A 21,242-nucleotide genomic window follows, 5' to 3' on the forward strand; every position below is an offset into this window, starting at 1 on the left:
AAGGAAAGCTGAGACCTTGTTTGCGGGCAAACACAAGGTGCTGCATCATAGAACACATTTTATGCATATTATGTAAATGAAATCGCCATAAAAATGTAATCAACAAATGTCATACTTTTGTCACAGAACATAAGATATTCAGAATTTTACCCTTATTGCAGCCTAGCATGTGATGGTAGATGAATGACACAATCAAGGGTGGAGCGTAGCAAATACGGCTGAGCTAATTATCTGCTTAAAAGCCCTCAGGTTGCTAGCATATCTACACATTGAACTAGATTAATCAGAGGTAAAAAATACTTAGAGGGACCGTAGAACAGCTGACAGCTGAAGTGTCATCTAATTACACAACTTAATTAGCTGTGCTAAGCAATATTTATAGGTTGATTGTTAAAACAGTCCCAGTTGCACAAGAACGCAGAGTGCTAGACTGTGTGGCAATCTCTGTTTAGATGTGTATAAGTAGTCAGTTCTCATGGCTTTGATGTTAAAAACGCTGTCTAGATTGAAACAAGAAAGAGCACTTACTCCGATACCAGGCTCCCCAGGTGGTCCTGGGTTGCCAGCCTCGCCGGTTTCTCCCTGTGATGTCACAGTGATATGTGAATTAGTTTGTGAAAAGTTTATTATCACACTGACATCAAACAGTCCAGCTTTATCAGCTAATTAGCGTATCAACTGACAACTCAGTGTTTTTTCAGTTTGTGTTTTAATAGCAGTGTCCTTGAGAAGTGGAAAGAGAAACGGCAAATATAACGAACATAATTTCAGGCAAAACTTACCAAAGAAAAAGATAGAATTTTATTTCTAGGAGCTGAAAAAGATATGAGCAATATTTGGTTCTTACCTTTTCACCCACACCTCCCATTGTACCAATACTCCCAGGAGGACCTTGTGCACCCTGCAGATAAATCACAGAGACAGCAGTGAGTACAAGAATCTTATGAAAAGAAATTGTTTAACAAGCTGTAATTTTTAAAAAAGCTAACTGTAACTGAAGCCTAATGGAGGACAAAGAAAACAAATATCAACTTACACTGGCTCCACCGGAACCCTGAGGACCTCTGGGGCCAGGAGGACCAGGTGGACCCTGTCAAAAGGCGAGGAGAGAGCGTATGTCCTTTATTAGGTAAACTTGGGGCATACGACTGCTGTTCAAACCTTTTGTTGGTGAGAGGCAACCAATCAGAAGAAAGAAAGAGTGTCCCAAGAGAAGGGCATTAAAACGCGTTGTTTCAAAAAGAGTATGAAGTGAGAGGCAGCACTGAGGTAAAAGCTACTCTCGGAGAATTAACATAAAAAATATGGAGTTCAAAATAAGGATAAACGGCCCCCTTCAGCGATCACTTCTTCACTCTAACACATTGTTTTCTTCTTTTATAGGATGTAACTTTAATAATAGCATTGTCATAGCTGCTGTCTTACTTGCAGATGCAGTAGCAACAACATCAACAGACATGTCAGACCCACTGTTGTAGTTTACCACATTTTTTATTGTGCCTTGTCAGTGTCAGACACAGACAGGGAGAGAAAAAACTAAGCTGCTCTGCATCTGTGTTTATCGTGTGTAAGTGCTGGTGTGAGATTAAAACAGCCCTTCATGCAAAAGCTTGTTTGTTCTGACTCTTAAAAGAGTGAACAAATAATACATGATAAAACACGATGCAAAACACAGTGCACAGAAACAGACCACACGCAAATTTAAATATTTGGAATGCTTATGTTCAGTTCTTTTACATATGCTATGCAGCTGGTGGAGCCGCCAGACTCAGCTCCAAGCCAGAACTTCTAAACAATCAGCACAATTTCTCACTTCACTGGCTTATTCGTGAAAACAATACGAAAGAGAGCTGCACTCACCATTGGTCCGACGTCTCCATTCTCTCCCTTCTCACCAGGAGGGCCGGGCAAACCCTGGAAAGCAGACAAATTTTTCAAAACTCAGAGAAAAGGTCATGCGAGGCAGCACTCGAGACAAAACTGTACATTCGAAAATCCACTAATGTAAAGACACATACAATTTTGCTGCTCATTAACAGGTACTTTCAGATGATGTGTATTGAATAGTGGGGTTGTAGTGTGCAACGCAATGGAGAATGCATTAATACAAGCAAAACCCCAGCGAGTAAACACACAATTAGTCAAAAAGGACACCTATTGTAATTAAAGGGTATTGGAGGCTTGGGTATAATCAGCCTGTGTAAATTGCAGGGTGGAAACGCCATCCATCTACGTCCACAGGAAAGTGGAAACAAAGGGGACAGCCGAGGCGATGCGTATTATCCAGCTCTGGGATTCAATCATGCTTGACTGAAACAGTATGAATACACCTTGGGAAGGAGGATCTTTAACAGAAATGAAGAAGCTCTCACTTGCTGTTGTAGCTTATTGTGTATTGGCATAATTATGGATATTATGTGTTGTGTTGGTTTAACTCCGGTGATGGAGCATGCATAACCATAAGATGGGTGGAAAGCAGCGGTAATGATAAGTTACTCTAAAATGAAAATGACATGCATATCGATCACTGCAAAAACATACGTGTAGTTTCAGTCCATTTTGTTGATTTACTGTACCTTTGTAATGACAGGAAAGGCTTATTTATTACAGAGCGTGACTGGGATTTAGACATGGTAATAAAGCACAAGAGTTGTACTAATGGGAAAATAAATCAAGCATCAAACAATTCCATGTCTAATGCTTTGAAGTGACAGGCGTCGATCAATATCGGACTTTCAGGCTTGTTTCTAAACTGTATATTCGAACTGATATCAAAATAGGTGCCCGGATTGAATTAACAAGCATCATTCAAACACATGTAATCAATAAATATTTACTTATGACTGCCATTTCCTTTTATTTTCCACACTAGCCCTGAGCTATGAGCACACTCTGGTATAATCAAATCTGATATTTACTCTCCTCTATGTTCCCATCTTAACCTCTTAATCTGAAGATTTCTTGCGCTCAGTGAGGACTCCAATATTCCACGGCAAACATGGCCCCAAATGATGGAGGGCTTTCAGACTGGAGCCATTCATTCCCCATAGTCAAAAATCATTAATGCTACAGATAATTGCATTGAAGAGCTGAGCTCGCAGCAGCTGCTGCCATCTATTGAAGGGCAGCTTAGCCAAACATAATTAAAAGAGTTGAGATCGAGTGCATTATGCCCAATTAAAAGCCAATTGCACTTAATAACAACGTTATCTGGCCCTATTGACCAGCAGGGTTTTGCTCTAATTTCATCCTCGGTGAGTCCTTGGATAATTGACTTTGAGATATTCTAAAGTGTGCCGTTTCTTTATTCTTTGCCACCAAAGCAAGTTCCCAAAACTTCGGTTCACTGGGTTAAATGAGCGAACGCTTGACCCCTTCGCTCTTCCTTTGACTCTGTGGAGTTCTGAGTAAGGGAGGACTGAATAGAGCAGTGCAACAGTAACATGAACACTCTTGATCTTACAAACTCTCAGTTATGTATGGGAAAAACTTCTTCACTTTTAAGTTTACTTGTTATGGTCAAATGTAATTAGGGCTCTTTTGCCTCAGCGACAAACAGCTTTGGCTTCATCTACAGCTACAACACTAACAAGAACAAGTTTTTAAAAAAAAAAGAATTTAATGCACAACAACCAATAGTGAAGGATTACTATATCCTTGATTACTATACTATTTCATATTTGTATGATGTTTTATAGGTGACATGCTGATATTTTTACCTGCTATTTTGCTATAAGGGCTTATAACCGTGGTGCTATTTGTGAGACTTGCTGTTGGTAATTTAATAAATAAGAAGTGCATGCTTGGAGACGAATGCCTTCAAAATGATCAGGTTTGTTATGTTTTTCTCGCGATGTTTAGTTATAACTAGCTTGATGGTTCCCTTGAAGTTTTCCACTAAGAAGATAAGGTAACCTTAATGCTAACCTTCTGAATAAACCAAATTAGCCTAAACTAAACTATCCACATGTGCAATATCCAAATAAATTGAGCTAACATTAATCACTTCTGATCATATCAAACCAAATAATGGTGCAATTTGTTGGTTGTGCTTTAAATTTAAAATAGAAGTAGACATAGGTAAACGTGCATGGAGGTGGAACCAAAAATGAAGGTTACTTATTGACAAAAGCCCTAAAATATTACTGTCATATATAAGTATATTTAATATGCCAGTCCAGTTTTATAAAGCAATTTTCAGACACACCAGTAATTTGTAAGGTCACTTGTTATATATGCAAAACAAGAAGTGTGTCAATTCAAACTCATTTTACATTGTGAGCCACATTTTGGCTACTTTCATCTTAAGCGGGCCAGACCAGTGACACTACATAACAAAAGTTCTGGTAGTTCATTGTTCACTGTGTCCCATAATTATAAAATATAAAGTTTACAGTCAATAAGTGAAAATTGTCTTTTTTTCTCTATGAACCCACTGCAAAAAACATCCATACTGTCCAATTAGCTGGACCGGTGTGTTTGCTGGGCTGCATCTGTCCCCGGGCCTTATGTTTAACCCCCTGGTCTAAGTCCTACAACACCCCTGACATTCTCATTGAAAGCAAATTGCTGTCCTTTTTTTCTGAATCTTCTAAGGACCAAATATTTTATCTTTACTGTAATATGCCCATTAAAAAAACATCTGCAAAAGATAAATGGATTTACCGTACATTGATTTAAATACTTGGTCAAATACCACAGCAGCTGGTCTCTTACTTAGACCTGAGAGTACTAGAGGGGAGCGGTTTACTGCATGATAATAATGTAGCCTGAGTGGAAAAACCAATGGCAGTCTCTCCTCCACCACTAATGTTGCGGCAAAATGCCAAATGCAAAAATGTTCACAATGGTGATGGATTTTTTAGCACAGTCTATGCTAAGAAAAGTCCTTGAAGGGGAAAAAGCATTATTTGCCCAGGAGCAATACAAAGTGCTATTAGGAGTCAAGGCTGCATTAATAAATTATGCTTTGTTTTGATGTAATGTAAATGATGTAAGGAGAGATGAAATGTTGTCGGTTTTAGGGGTGTGGAAGAAGTCATTCTGCTCTGGATGGCTTTGACAAGGGAAAGAAATGAACATACCTATGAGGCACTGTTCAACGTGACCTGGTTGTCATGCGTTTAGAGAACGAGAGTTAGACAGTCAAAATATAGATATAAAAGTTTCAGATTTCCTCAGATTTTGGGAATACCTGCAGTCCAATGGGTCCGGGTAAACCTGGGAATCCTCTTGGTCCTTCATCTCCTTTCTGGCCAAACATACCCTGCTGTCCTCTCGGTCCAGCTTCACCATCACTGCCCTGTTAGAGGTTAAAGTGCAAGACATGCAAACACCTTTACTCTCACTCCCACTGACCAAGTGCAATTCTACAATCATTAACTGGGATTTTTTTCTCATTCTTCTAATCAATTTCATGGTTACAGAGTATATCCAAGCTCAGACGGGAGATGGTGGGTCGATACGCACATTCAATCACAGATTAGGATGGACAGTTACAGTACTTGAATGGTTTTTTGAAGGACATTTTACTGCAGTTTTATCAATCCATCAATGCTGAGAACCAACATATTGTTCCCCAGGGTTCTTGGAGTGATTAGAATGCACCCATGACAGGTCAACGGTCTATCTCACTTCACTCACAGACTATTTAAAATGCACAGTCAACCAACATGTGGAAGTTTGATTGTTTGGTTTTTCAGAGGACTGTGTGAGGAGGAAAATTAAACTTGCGACAGGAATGGACCAGAGAGAGACAACAGTTCTAAACACTGATACATTGTGCTGCTCGTCTACCAGGGGAGCAGCCATCCTACCAAAGCTTCTCATCAGGGAATGCAGGATGGAGTACAGTATAGCCAAAGGGTTATGGTAAACAGCGTATGTGAAAGATGCTGACTTCATCTCTGAAGCCAGAGGTGCACAGAGCTACGGAGGATGGAAATAAGAGACTGTGGGGAAAGAGTGAAGTGCTGACAGACTGGGAGTTTTCAGTTCAAACGCATGTCAGCACTTGAAAGTGCTTGAGGAGCTCTTACTGAGCCCTGGGACATGTAGGACGCTTCAGGCTATGGTACTGAATGCAGAACAGTTTAGAAGGAAATATTAGGTGATTACAAGGAGGTGGACTAAAGTTAAAGTGACTTCAAGAAAAAAAAAGTCACAAATCTAACTGTTTGAACATCTCCTTGGGGAGACTAGAAAAGAATTGTGTCTCTATGTCGAGTGCTTGACCTCAACTGCTACATAATTTGTTATTCATTGTAACACTGCATGCACAGCCTGCAACCTCCGTATATGTGTTGGCACCATCCGTGCCCTTGAATCAGAGCAATAGAGGCTTTTGCTGGAAGAAACTATCCGGACCTGCCAAAACAGATAGAAAACGCAATAACAGCTCACCATCTAAGTATGAAGCTTACTTCTTGTGTCACGTGAAAACAGTCCAACACTGGTGAATTTCTTATGTCAATTCATCATAAGCAATGAAACAAATGGCAATTTTTGGGTACAATTGTACTTAATACAAGTATAAAAACAAGTATAAACCTTTACTGAATACTATATTATGTTGAAACTCTCCACTTTTCCTTCCAGTTAAACAGAAAAACTGGGCTGTAAAAATAAAAAAGGTCTGCAGAGACACTTTAAGTACTGTCCATCTTTTACCTTGGATTGACCTTCATCTAGTCTTAATTAATTAGTATATAAATAAAGTTTTATTTGAAGTGTAATTTATGAAAAGAAATGCAAAAGCTAACTATGAACTGTAACAGTATGTTTAGCATAACTTACATACTGCTCTCTGCTCTCTGAATTAAAGATCTCAGTCAGAAACAACTTGAAATTTTCAGTTCACACTGAAGTCCTAATTAGAAAAATGCTTTGGTAGGACTTTAATCAGCACAAGTCGGTGCATAATTACGTGCTCTAAAACTGCTAGCTGAGAGCATTTATATTTTTAAGACTCCGTACTAATTTTTGCATGGATCTGTTTAAATGTAAAAAGTGTAGCTGGTGCAATTGAATGAGATATGATTCAGCATAGTTACTTGTGGTTGTGCTTAGATCTGCAGGCACCAAACGCATGCTCGGGGAGGTGTAATTTATGACATACCTGAAATGGATCTCGCAAAATTTATGTTTAGATTGTTCATGAAATAAATCTAAGTGGCTCTTGTGGGGTTTTTGTTTTCCTTACATTATGTTAGAAATAAGCTTTTTCATATCTTAAAAATGTGTTGTCCTCTCAAAAGTGACATTTCCAAGATTGCTCTTGTCAACTTCATTTTTTTGTCTTCTTATAAGCCGCTGCTAAACAAGAGCACATTTGTAGGACAGGATGTTCACCACATCCTGATGAAGATCAATACTGCTTTGCCATAGACTGTTTCATTACGAATGCTTGACCTCAGTTGCATCTTGAAGACAACAGCACCAGTGACTGAGCTGCTGTAAATCTTGTTAAGCCTTAGCAGAGAAGGAAATTGGATCGTTCATTTTGCCAGCATACACAAGCATTTTTCCAGGATTGAAAAGTGGGGTACATAGTGTAGCCACAAGTGATAACAGCATTCAGACATGCAATAATAAAAACAGAGCAGACGATGTTAAAACTACACAGCACGAGTCAGGACTCAGTTATGAAGATATGAATACACATGAGCAGACTGACTCACCAGGACAAACAACTGTTAAATAATTTGTTATGCAGCTCGGGAGCACTACCTGCTCATGGCAATCCGTCTCACTAGGTCTATTCTAGCCCCCACAGAGCCCTGCAGATGCTGGATTTGTGCTAGAATGGTTGTTAAGGCCTGATAATTTACAGCAATGAGCTGTTAGTTGCCCTTGGGCCATCAGCTATTGTAGAAACAGGACTTTCCCTGTTGTGTTAATGAGATGGAAGAGTAGAGGATGTTCTGCACCGTACAAGGCAGTATTCTCAGCTAGGTCATGGACATAGGGGCCACCGCCCCAGGGTCCACTGCCTTTACAATCACCTTCTCTACCAACCTTTCGGGCACAATGAATCAGACAACAACCACAGGTCACCAAAATACCCACCAATACAGATAGAGACAACATAATTGACAGAGCAAGCCCCTTCCACTTTCCGAACACTTAGGTCATCCAGCTCTCCAGCGGGTTGTCAATTCCCGACTGGTCATGCATGGTCCTAGAGAGACTCTTTAGCCCCTCCAAGGCTCGCGTCACCGAGCCATCTGGATCAGTGTTATTTGGGATAAAAATACAACACTAATCCCCGAACATCCCACAAACCCCCCCTTTTTCCTATACAATTTACAACAGCGTTTATTGGGTTGTTAATCATTTGTATTTCCTTTTCTTCTCTAACTGGCTCTACGAGATTTACGCGATTAGCCTTTTCAATAAAGTTAATTTTAATTAACCCCTTCGGGTCAGTTCCCACAGTCTCCACACCCAAAACTAAATACAAACATTTTTTACGCCGCCAGTTGCCCAGTCACATAGTCAAAGTATTCTTAGATGGACTATAATCTCTTTCGAGTTTTAACACTTTCTCTGACCCTTGTCCTTACGTTTCCCCATTTTCCCCAGTGTAACCCTTTACCTGATTCCAGTTCCGACACCAGTTTGCAAAGGGCCTACTCCCTCTTTCACAATGTGTACTTACTGCATAATCCCAACAAACCCACACATTATATCCTCTCCAACTACTATCTGCTCCTTCACACTTTAAAACATCGCATAAATCAAAGGTCAATCAAGTTGTGGACCCATTAACATACTTCAACTCTAAACCACCATATGTACTGAGGCACTCATCCCTTTTACCCGAAACCTCGCGTTTTGATCTCCTTTTTAGCCCTGTTTCAATAAACAGTTTCTCTTTTGTTGCTGAATTCAACTGGCCCCAGTGTTCAGACAGTTCGCGGGGGCCTCCCTGCAAAATATAACTCAATATAAGGAAATGACTGGTGCACTGACTGGCACATTATTGCTGTGTGCAAGCCTGTTTTGTAAACGCAAGGTCACAAGCGTAATGCTTTGCATGAGTTTCCAGGATAACAAATACCAAATTTGTAATTGCATTTTAATTGATGGGGGATAAAAGCTGTCTTTTATGAAAAAGTCCTTTTGGTACCCCGATTCTAATACAGGACTAAAAGTTGTAATTAAAAGGAAATTTGTGCAGCATTACAATGATAAAAGGATGGGGAATATTAAAATGAACAGGGACTGCAGCCAAAGGTTTTTGGACTGCAGAGGCAAGAGTAAAAAAAATAATAGTGCTTGCATAATATGGCCCTGACCTGCCTGAACAGTTGTTAATTTCTGTCCATCTGGGAAATGAAATATTGTTTATTAAACCAAGGGTCTCCAAGCAAGCACAATTATGACTCAAGTGTCCAGTTTTTAAATATATCTAAACACTTAAACAACCCATTTAACTGATTATCATACAATCGGCAAGAAATGGTTAAGCAAAAACCTGCATAGAGTAACTTTTGCTCATATCAGAGTGTTGCTGATGATGAATCAATAAAAAGGTGTCGTCCTTCAAAACGAGACACGATTCAATGGCACGTCATTATTGGACTGCAGGTCTGGAGATAACAAGTTTCAGCCGGCAGCCTTTTGGTCTTATTACACCCTCCCTGTCTTCATGGGGGCTTGTTTTGAAAAAAAATGTTTTTAAAATCTGATTTCCCATTTCACCGTTCTTACCCAGAAGCCAGTATGGTAATGAAGAGATGACATTAAGAAGACAGCACTTACTTCTGTAGGCATCACAAATGATGGTAAGAAAGTCTTTAAAAATTCACGAAAGGTGAAATAAAGGTTGGAAAGTTTTGTGAAAACAGAAAGCAATATTCGGAGTGGATTTTAGTACAGTATAAATGGGTATTCGTGTAACTTTTAATGTTTTAGGATTACATTCTTATCGGTGTATGAAAATACTTCAGAGAATAAACTTTGACATTAGATGGTCAGAGGATGAGATACTCACAGCTGGACCAGGAGCTCCAACTACACCCTGGAGACCAGTTGGGCCTGGTGGACCCTACAAACAGGAGGAAGCTGATTATTAAGATGTACATGATAGACACGCCATCTGAATCGAGCAATGAAATATAGGGCAGTTGCCTGCTAAACCTGATCTCCATCACACACTGTCTACCTGGAATAATGACATTTGAAAAATCTAATTCAATCTGGAATGTATTTGACGTGATGCGTGTGAGGACAAACAAAAGTCAACTGAAAAAATACAAGCGTTTAAGATGAGGACAGAACACGCTGCAATTCTTATTACAAACTAAGTAACCATTTTGTAAACATAGCAGCACTTCAGCTAGTATTTTATATGCTGCAGACTTTTTAGGGCAAAATAAGAAACATTTTCTAGCAATCTATTCCTTTTGTTCTACTCAATTCAGTGGTGAAATCAGCATCTTTGGTTATTTAACATGAATTGTAATAAAACTCACTGATTTGAATGAATCTGTGACATAAAACTTCATTAAAAGAGAGCGAGAGGGAAAGAAAAAGACTCACAAGTTCACCCTTGTCTCCTTTACTTCCTTTCTGTCCAGGTCCACCAACTTCTCCCTGCAGTGTAACAAGCACATACAGACAAAGCAGAGCTCAAATCTCTCTCCTCCATGTTTAGTCAAAGTCTAATATCTTAAAGTGTCACCTTTACCATGATTAGGCAGTAAATATTTCTCAAGAGAATCTAATTTGATTGGCCCACAAAGACCTTGGGTGAGTGTTTGTAATTAATTGATTGGCTCCCTGTCTAACCCCATTGGCTCTATGATTGACAAAATGCTGTGGCAGAAGACGTGACTGGGATTGAAGAGGGTGTCATGGTTACAAATGTAAAAATGCAAATTTCTGGTTCAGTGTATCAAGTGTGGATGTGGGATTTGCTGGCCTCAGGGTACACAGGATGTGTAAACAACTGGCTATTTCAGTACATGGATTTGTTTGTCTATTTGCATTTAAGAAGATTTCTAAAGCCGTTAGTGTGTGCTTATTTTGTTTACTTAATGTAAGATTCTATCGGGAGTAATTGCTGTCATAACAAGCTTGTGGTTAAGTATAGTTAAAAAAAATAAATAAATGAATAAATATAGTCCTGTGAACAGATTTAATAGCTTGTAGCACCTTTAGCAGGAATAACTTCAAATATTCATTTTCTGTATGACTTTATCAGTCTCTCACATTGTTTTGGAGGAACTGTGTCTCTGTTTTCTTTACAAACTTGCTTCAGTTCACTGATTTTTGTGAGCATTCATTTATGCACAGTTTTCTTAAGGTTACATTTCAGGCTGAGGTCTGGACTTTGACTGTGCCACTGTAACAATTTGATTTTTTCCCTTTTTCAGCCATTCTGTGGAGATTTTCTGCTGTGCTTGGCATCATTGCCCTGCTGCATGACCCACTTTTGGCCAAGTTTTAGCTGTCGGACAGCTGGCCTCACATTGATACAAGAATACTTTAGAATAAAGAGGAGTTCATAGTTGAAGCTGACAGCTCTCTTTGAGGTTATAAAATGATAGTTTTTTTTTTCATTTCTCTGTTTTTATCTTTAACCAAGAACTTAAAAGCTTTTGTTTTTAACAAACAAAACATTATAACTCCCTGTAGCAAATATAAAGATCAATCAACTCTAGGTTTTAAGGTATTAAAACTTTGCTCCACCTTGTCACCATCTTCACCAGGAGGACCCTGTGGACCAGCTGGACCAGGAAGACCAATAGGACCTTGAATGCCATCACGGCCAGCAGGACCCATGGGACCTTTCTCTCCCTAAAACATAATTTGCACAATATTGTAAAATCTTGATATATTGAACTTAAATAGGTATTTCACCAAGTAAAATTGAGAAAAAAACTCACAGGACCCCCTTTTTCTCCAGCAGGGCCAGGTGGTCCTTGAGGACCATTGCGTCCTGTGGGACCAATGGGACCTCCGGAGCCAGCAGGACCTCTCTCTCCAGGAGAACCCTGTAAACAAACACTCATCAGTCACTGCTGTCTTACTCAAAAATGCAATTTGCTACAGTAAAGCTAAGAAACAGTTGAGCAAAAAGCAAGTGTGTTTTGTCCAGACTTAAGCTTAAAAGGGTAAATTGATTTGAAAGTCTGCCTAGAAAGAAAATTCTGGTATTTTAAACTTCAAGGCACATTTTCATGTCTAAAGTATCAAAGAGAGCAATACTTGAAATCTGTCTCTTATTAAGCAAAAAACACAATACTTTTGACTGGATTGGCTGCATATAAGACATGTTTAGACTGTTCTCTAAAAGCAGAATGTAAGGGACTCCTTCAGAGTCAGGAATCAGAAATATTGTAAGAGGCTAATTGCTATAGAAAGACAATGGTATAAACCCGAGTGATAGTTTGAGAGAGCTGTCTAAATAAGACAGTTAGAGTTCTGTTATAGAGTTAGAGAGCAAAAAGAAATCTTACGTGTGTTATGTGAGATAGATAGATATTAAAAATGTTAAATCACAGTTCATGTTTGTGCGTGGTTGGCAATATACTGATTCCCAATATATTTTAAGGTTTTCACTTGTGTCTACTTGTGGATGGACAAATGGATGGAAACATTCCTATCTGACAACCCTGGGACTAGTAGACCACTATGACCCTTTTGACTGAAATGATTACTACCTGTCAAACAGGCGAAAAAAGTAAAATAAAAAAACTCCAACAAAAACACATTTGGTTCTAAGAATAAAGAGACCCTTTGTAGACAGAGTAGAGATAATATTATTAGCTAAAGCTATTTTGTTGACGTGGCATCAGTATATGCGACATGCATGACATGCATGACGTGCATGACAGGATAATGTCAAAAAGCAATCTCAGACACTTAGAATAACAATCTCAGCCTGCTGGACTCCTCTGTCAGATTACGTTACAGCCATTTCACAGTTGCCGGTTATATTATTGTCGCTTTCTGTCCCTATTACGAGACCCACAAATGACAAAAAAAGAGTCAAGACATTTAAACGCCATGTTTTTTTTTTAACTGGATTAGCTCTAGCCTGTTAGTTTACTTTAAAGAAATTTTGAAGGAATAGGATTCCTGGAGAATATTGTCACGATAATGTGAAGAAGATTTGAATGAAAAACATCACAAACATAAAAGCCTATTATCTGTGCACATACAACAACTAAGTTTTCCCTCAAGACGATGGTAGCATTTGCAGTCTGGTGCAAATATTTAAGTTTTTATTTCATTGTTAGAAGTACTAACCACAGTAACTAACCGCAGCATTACTATAAGCTGTGACATGCTAGAAATATAGCCATTAACTGATAACCATTCTAAAATTACACTGACCCTGCTGACAGCCTCAAAGCTTACCTATGAAGGGAGCCACTGATGAACACTCTTATCTATTTAATAGGCCGGAGCTGCTTTCCCCAGCCAAGGCCTTTTGGAAGGTCTCACCATTTTCCCCACATCAGCATGCCTTATTACCCTGCTCTTCACTATTCCCAGGTGGGTGCTCATCACTGTGTAGGTACCCCAAATCACATGAACTGCCACTACATTGTTGATCACGAGGTCTTTTTGGCATTCCCTTACCCAGGGAAGGTCTGGGTAGAGCCGCTTTCAAATAAAATTAAATGTGCATGTGTACAGGCCAAAGCTTCGGACTGATTCACACGAAAAACACACACTCTGATTCAGCTGCTGATGTGAGATGCCACCTGGCACTCATATGCCTGGCCCGTTTCATGATAGACATTGCTGGTGACACACTCCAAGCTCCAAACTGTCATCCACAGCCTGCCAACTTGGCCACGATGACACACATGCACAAACAAGCACACACACATTCCTTTGACTCAAATAACTTTATACTTTTTCAGTCCATTTCCCGCCCTTTCATTTCACCCATGTTTTTCTCGTAAAGTTTGTGACTTGTCGCATTCATCCTTTCTTTTTTTCCTGTGCTATTCTTTCCTGATCAGTCTCTTTCAAACACACAGACGAGAAAAGAAACGCACACACGGAACTCACACACGTTCCCACAGAACAACAGCAGCTCAAACTCTGGCAGGAAATCGATGAAGGAAAATATCACATCTCTTGTGTGCGTGGGCATTGCACACTGGACTCCTTTTAAGGAGTTTTTTTGAAATCTACCAAAACACTCTATCACACGTTTCCATCCAATGGCTTGCTTTCAAGCCAATTTAAGAAAACTATCTCATTTCGCTGTGGAAATGGTTTCACTCCTTCAGAGAACGCCCCTCTTCTCACTTTCATCATCTTTTCATCAGTGCTCTGCATATCCGCTGTCATCTAATCTGGTGTTGCTCTGTCGCTGGTGAGCAGGGGCAATTATCGGGAGCCCACGTTTAACGCTTGAACAAAATGTCAGCCAGTTCAAAGCAGCCTGTCAGTCAGCTTTCTGTACAAAATCACCGCTGGAGCTCCTGAGGCTTTTCATTGCATATATTGCAAACTGAGGGGCTTAGAGACAAAGGCAGAGTAAAAGTGCCCTACTTTTTTTTTAGATTACCCACCCAATTTTGCTTCTTTTCAGGGCCACAAAGTATGTATGAGCAAGTGCGATGACATTCCTGCTATAGTGTATATGATTCTTTACTGTGATCGATGCTGAATGAAAAAAAATGAGTTCATTACAGAAAGATAAACTTTGTTTCTTTTCTTGGAATTGTCATTTGAGTGAAAACTGTGCAACGGCAGTTGCTATAGCAACGAATAAGTATTAGAGGGAGACATTTGTGACCAATCGAGTAACAGGGATGAATTGCTGTTCGATTAAGCAATTAGGCAATGGTTAGATCATTATTCAAGCAAAGGTGTTGGACAAAACACTATAAATCAAGCAGAGTTTTTTTTCTCAAATTGTGGTACAGAGATTTATATGCTACATAAATTTAAAAAATTATTATTTTTATACTGAACAATAAACACCAGTCTGAGGCGTGAAATGCAGTGAGAAGAAAGAACAGCATTAGCAAAGACATATATACTCTATAGCGTAACTTAGGACAGAGACTTTTTACCATCCAGTTTATGACAAAAGAAGTAGCTTTACTTCTTTCTTAGCCATAAAATAAACTAAACAAAGAAAACAGAAATTAAAAATGCCATTTGGCCCTGAATATTGAATTGAATTCATATTGAATATGTACTTCATCATTTAAGCAATGATGTCACAGAATTCGATCGTACCACCCCACTTGGTTCTACCACCCTCCACACTGCAGCTTATATAGCACGTGCTGCTGGATGACCAAAGTACGGAGCTGTGCACAGCATGTGTGACTCCATTCTCCAATAGCACCAGCTACTTTTCGCTGCAATCTCTGTAGCAAGAGAGATGAGGTAACCATAGTAACAGGCTACTTACGATGGGGCCAGGGGGACCCTGAGGCCCTTCTCCTCCCTTTAAGCCACCTGGACCCTGAAAGCAGAGGACAGGAGAGGGTTAGATCTCACTCACTGCAGGCTGCCACTCAATGCTATTCAAAGAGCAGTAATCACAGCTGTCAAATGGGCCTCTGAACATTACTGTGTGGATGTATGCATGTAAGTAGATACGCATGCTTGAACTGTGTATGAGCACGCACATAAGGAGGGCTTGGCTCTAGAAAATCATAGCATAACTGGCAATTAGGAGAAAAATTGAATCATAAATAATCAAGTAAGGATGAAACAACTATTTACTAATTCAGTATCTGTTTGTACATTTTAGTTATGGGATGCTTTGATTGAATTGACTACCAAATAGTAGCCAGTTTTGGCTAATTGTGCATGTTTTTAATCCTCAATTTTAGAGTCTTTTAAAGGTTTTCTTTCAAAAAGCTTTAATAAAGCAAATGAATACCCGTGAAAAAACAAAACTTAATGACACTCAGTAAAAGTGGTATGAAACTTCAATCAGAAAGGGCATTTTCAGCCTGGTGGTAATTTACATCCTGTTAATGATTATTTGGAAGGAGTAACAGTTAGTGAGGAGATTTGCCTGAAATCCATGCTAAAAAAAGGAACTGATTAAATTAATTCATTATAGCACGAAACTTTTACTTAAGTTCAGTTCTCCACCAGAGAAAATGTATCTCTTAGTTAATAATTCGTGATACAGCTTCTTCTGTAGGCATATTTACATTATTAATATAACAGGAATAATTTCAAGAAGCATCAGAGAAAATGAAAAAGAGAAAAAAAAAAAAAACGAGGCCAAGGTGGGCTACAAGTTCAGGTATAGTCCATTTATCTCTGGCATTTTGTCATCTCTTCAAGATCTTGGTCCTTGAATGTCAAATCCTGTGCTTAATCACAGCGCCAGGAGGCTGAGACTGCTTATGGAAAACACAGTTCACCAGAGGCTGTAAAGACTTTCATTATAATAACTAATTTACAAGCTTCAACAGAGCCAGGGGGTGCAGAGGCTGCCAAGCAGGCTCTCCACTTCCACATTTCACCACAGTGCATTAGAAGACTGGAAGGATCTTTCTTTGCTGGACAGACAAAAAGTTATTTATTGGCTCATATATCGTCACTATGCCTTTCTTTAAGACTGAGCGATGTGATGAAGAGTGTGTGTGTGTGTGTGTGTGTGTGTGTCTCTATGCCCATAAAAAAAGAAAAATAAACTGTGTGTGCTCAGTGGCAATATGTATATTTGTATGTGTGTGCGTGTGTGTGGTGTGTGTCTGTCTACACTTACTCTGCAAAAGGAAAAAGATTTAAACTCTTTTTCTCAAACTGATCTTTCTGAGTTAATTTCAGTCATTTCAAAGAGGTCCTACCAATAACGAATGTTTCAGTCTTAAAAATGATCAACCTATCTCTAATGTACCAGAGGCCTTCAAGCTGGCAATACTTAAACCGTTACTTAAACAGCTATCGCTTCACCCAGCTGTCTTAGGTAATTATAGGCCAGTCTCCAACCTTCCTTTTATCTCAAAAATTCTTGAAAAACTAGCTGTAAAACAGTATGTGAAGGTTACATATGATCTTTTTATGGCCTCCTACAGTGGACACATCTCAGTGCTTGTCCTGCTAGACCTCAGTGCACCATTCAGCATTGTTGACCATAACATTTTAGAGCATTAGAGCATCCTGTAGGTATTAAAGGTACTGCACTGCAGTGGTTTGAATCATATCTATCTAATAGGCTCCAATTTATTCATATAAATGGAGAGTCCTCTTTACACGCTGAGGTTAATTTTGGAGTTCCACAGGGTTATGTGCTAGAACCAATTGTGTTTACATTTAACATGCTTCTCTTAGGCATCAGAAGGTATAGCATAATTTTTCCCTACTATGCAGGTGACACACAACTTTATCTTCCTATTAAGCCAGATAACACACACCAATTAGGTAAACTTGGAATTTCTTACAGACATAAAGACCTGGATTACCTCTAATTTTATGTTTCTAAATTCAGATAAAATTGAGGTTATTGTACTCTGTCCAAAAAGTCTTACAAATATGGCATCTAACCAGATGCTTACTCTGGCTGGCATTATCTTTGAATCTTGTAACATTGTGAGGAACTTTGGAGTCGTTTTTGATAAGAATATGTCCTTCAATGTGCATATTAAATAAATATGTAGGATTGCTTTTTTCCATATTGTACAATATTGAGAAATGATATGTCATGTCTCAGAATGACGCTGAAAAACTAGTTCATGCATTTATTACTTCTAGGCTGGACTGCTGTAATTCATTATTATTAGGATGTCCTAAAAAAAAAAAAAAACTTCCTGAAAAGCCTTGAGTTTATCTGTGGCAGGAGTACTGACAGGGACTAGAAAGAGAGAGCATATTTCTCCTATATTGGCTTCCCTTAACTGGCTCCCTATTAAATCCAGAATCAAATTTAAAATCCTGCTCCTCAAATAAAAGGTTTTGAATAATCAGGCCCCATCTTAATGACTTTATAGTACCGCATCACCCCATTAGAGCACTACACTTTCAGACTGCAGTCTTACTTGGGGTTCCTAGAGTATTTAAAAGTATAATGGGAGGCAAAGCTTTCAGCTTTCAGGCCCCTCTTCTGTGAAACCAGCTTCCATTTAGGATTCAAGAGACAGACACCCTCTCTATTTTTAATATTAGGCTTCAAACTTTCCTTTTTGATAAATCATATAGTTAGCGTTGGATCAGGTAACCCTGAATCCTTCCTTATGTGCTCTAATAGGTGTAGGTTGCTGGGGGATTCCCATGATGCACTGGGTGTTTCTTCTTCAGTCACCTTTTTGACTCACTATGCATTTATACACCTCTCTGCATTTAATTATTAGTTATTATTAATCTCTGGCTCTCTTCCACAGCATGCCTTTCTCCTGTCTTCCTCCCCTCACTTCCAACCAGTCGCGGATAATGCCGCCCCTCCCTGAGCCTGGTTCTTCCGGAGGTTTCTTCCTGTTAAAAGGGAGTTTTTTCTTCCCACTGATGCTTACTAATAGGGGGTCATATGATTGCTGGGGTTTTCTCTGTTTTCTGTGTATTATTGTAGGATCTTTACCTTACAATATAAAGTGCCTTGAGGCAACTGTTGATGTGGTTTAACACTATATAAATAAAACTGAACTGAATTGAAGATTTATGCTTTTATTTTCACTAATACAAGAAGTGCACATATCCATGTGTGTCTGTTTCTGTGTGTGGATGAAATCACTTTGACAGAGTGGGAGGTTGTGTGAGTTTTTTTTTCACACAGTATATGTGTACTCTCGTTATAAAAGGAAAGCCATTCCTTAGCACACATGGGACAAACATAACGGCTGCAATAAGTCTGAGCAGTGCTGTCATGCGCTCTCTTAATGGTCAGCCTTGAAATGAGCTTCAACCACAGTTCCTCAAGTTGATCCTCAGTCAGCATCCTCCCTGACCTTGAACTTTTTCTCACTCACACCCACTCTTATTGAGAATTAATTCAGGTTATGCAGAAGGCTAGAGTGCATGAGATGCAGTCAGTAAGTTGTGGGTTTGAATCAGAATCAAAGGGATCTGACTCATTCTTCGATAGAAAACTAAACACGAATTCCTTATAAGCTCCACTAGTGCAATTCTAAATGAGGAAATTCATGCCTACGACATGCAGCATAGTGCTGATTAGAGGGACATTCTTTATGTCATAGCCACATTGGAAAAAAACAAAACATATTTTTAAAATTGCTGACACCAGTAATGATAAAATATATCAATCTGTGTATTACTGAATCCTCTCAGTTCTATGAAAGCCCATTCTGTAACGTTCAGTCAGGTCCACTGCCAAGTGTGACATTTGGTTTAACAGCAGGTTGTTAGCCTGGTAATTGGAGTTTGGAGCTAAATTCAGCTGGGTGGATGCTCAGGATGTGGGATGGCACAGTTTCATGTGGACATGTTAAGTATGTTTGCGTTAATGTATTAATCTGTGGGAGGTCTCTGTGTTACCATGGCCCCTGGAAGACCTCTTGCACCTTGGAAACCTCTCAGGCCAGCAGGTCCTGGCTTGCCGCTAGGACCCTGAAGACCTGGATCACCCTACAGAGGGAAAGAGAATAAGTCAGTTAACTGACATTGGGTAATCATGAAAGGCAGAGTTCCTTTATGTGAAAACAAAGAAGAGCTCAATCTGTGAGAATGACAGAAAAAAAAAGATTGATCTCGTGATAACAGCTAAAATTATACGTAATTATGCGGGAACAATAGCAAGTGATTAAAATGTAATGGCAAAAAAAGAAAATGTAGGCCAGTAAACATAGAGCTATCCAAAGAATAATTAAGACTAGCACAGACTGGATATTGAACAACCCCCCCACCCCAAAAAAAGAAACATGTGGTTGTTAAATAGTTTTATCAGTGTATTTCAGTTTACCTACACACTATTATACCAATATATGTCGGTTACAAAGCTGTTAAACTGGGGTGAAAAAAGCATGTTAAGAACAAAAATGAATTCTGTAAGTTGCTAAAAGAACAATAATTTTAAATAACACTAAAGTAGACAGATGCACTGTTTAACAAGGCTTTCTGTATAATCAAAGAAGTTTTGACCTATATTTATTTGAATTTGAATGCATGGTCATTTACCTTTCCACCCTCTTTTCCAGCAGCTCCAGGTAGACCTTGTTCACCAGGTGGACCAGGAGAGCCAGGGTGTCCTCGCTCTCCACTTGGTCCTGTCTCTCCAGTTGGTCCCTTTCAAGGACAAACACAACACATTAAGGTTAATCAACTATAAAATGTATGTAAAATATAATTCCTATAATTCCAGGGTCTTCATAGTAACTCCAAATTGATGATCAGCAACACCATCTAATGCATTCTAATTACTATTTTTAGGATAAGCTATTATTACTGATATATACCTAGATTTCTGTAATCCATAACTCCTAAACTAGAGACACAGAATATATGTGCACAACAGAGGAGGTAATGATGACATTCGCTGAATATCTACCTGTGGTCCAACCACTCCTCCAGGCCCCGGAGGTCCAGTCTTCCCTTGGAAGCCCTGAGGAAGATGTCAGAGATATCAAAGATATTACTGGACAAATTTTAATATTTGATTTACTGACATCTTTGTGTTGTACAATAGGTAAACATTAGGTCATAAAGAAAGTCAGTTTTAACTACACTACACTGTAATGTATAGTTAAGCTGACAAAATATTTCTCACACCCTAAATCTGGCACCTGCAGGTATAAGCAAGTTAAATCTTGACTTTTTCAAACCTTTTTAATACCACTGTAAAAGTGCTTGCATAGTAATACTTAAAGTACTATTCAGTGAAGGCTAAAAAAAACACACATAGACAGTCACTTGCTTTTTCAGTATGAAGTGCCTGTAAAACCTGTGCAGTAAACAAGATCCAAGTTTGGTTGTTCTTTCTTCAGAAGCAGAAGAAGTCCTTATGCATACAAAATGTAATGCTTAAAAATATCAGAGGTGCTGACTCTCATAATACAGCAAATTATGGAGATGTAAACACAAAACCAATTAGACAACATAGGACTGTATACCACTAAAGAAGCAAGAAAAGATAATGAGTGGACTTCAGCATTACAGATGCTGCACTTAATCAGCTCGTTGTCATGCCAATATCCTATTTCTGCTACTCCTAGCGATGTTACTTGTTTACCTTTTGTAAAAAAACATTTAAAAAAGTATTCATTAAAAGTAAAAAGACCCCAATCTTTACTTCAACATCATTGAAATACACTAACTGTAGCTATTTGAGAGGCTGAAAGACGCAA

General features: G+C 38.9%; 1 protein-coding gene across 2 annotated transcripts in view; it reads right to left on the minus strand.

The window, feature by feature from the left end:
* col11a1b (collagen, type XI, alpha 1b) overlaps positions 1–21,242 on the minus strand; it is an 80,906-nt gene that overhangs the window by 12,911 nt on the left and 46,753 nt on the right. For both annotated transcript variants that reach the window (XM_082512110.1, XM_082512109.1), the window contains 13 exons: positions 20,447–20,500; positions 20,077–20,184; positions 19,438–19,527; positions 15,398–15,451; positions 11,895–12,002; positions 11,698–11,805; positions 10,546–10,599; positions 9,998–10,051; positions 5,195–5,302; positions 1,861–1,914; positions 1,037–1,090; positions 848–901; positions 529–582 (listed from right to left, as the gene is read on the minus strand). In XM_082512110.1, coding sequence (XP_082368236.1) covers positions 529–582; positions 848–901; positions 1,037–1,090; positions 1,861–1,914; positions 5,195–5,302; positions 9,998–10,051; positions 10,546–10,599; positions 11,698–11,805; positions 11,895–12,002; positions 15,398–15,451; positions 19,438–19,527; positions 20,077–20,184; positions 20,447–20,500 — 954 coding nt within the window. The remainder of the gene's footprint in view (positions 1–528; positions 583–847; positions 902–1,036; positions 1,091–1,860; positions 1,915–5,194; positions 5,303–9,997; positions 10,052–10,545; positions 10,600–11,697; positions 11,806–11,894; positions 12,003–15,397; positions 15,452–19,437; positions 19,528–20,076; positions 20,185–20,446; positions 20,501–21,242) is intronic.

Source organism: Aulonocara stuartgranti, assembly GCF_965226115.1.
Source record: "Aulonocara stuartgranti genome assembly, chromosome: 18".
Taxonomy (NCBI): domain Eukaryota; kingdom Metazoa; phylum Chordata; class Actinopteri; order Cichliformes; family Cichlidae; genus Aulonocara; species Aulonocara stuartgranti.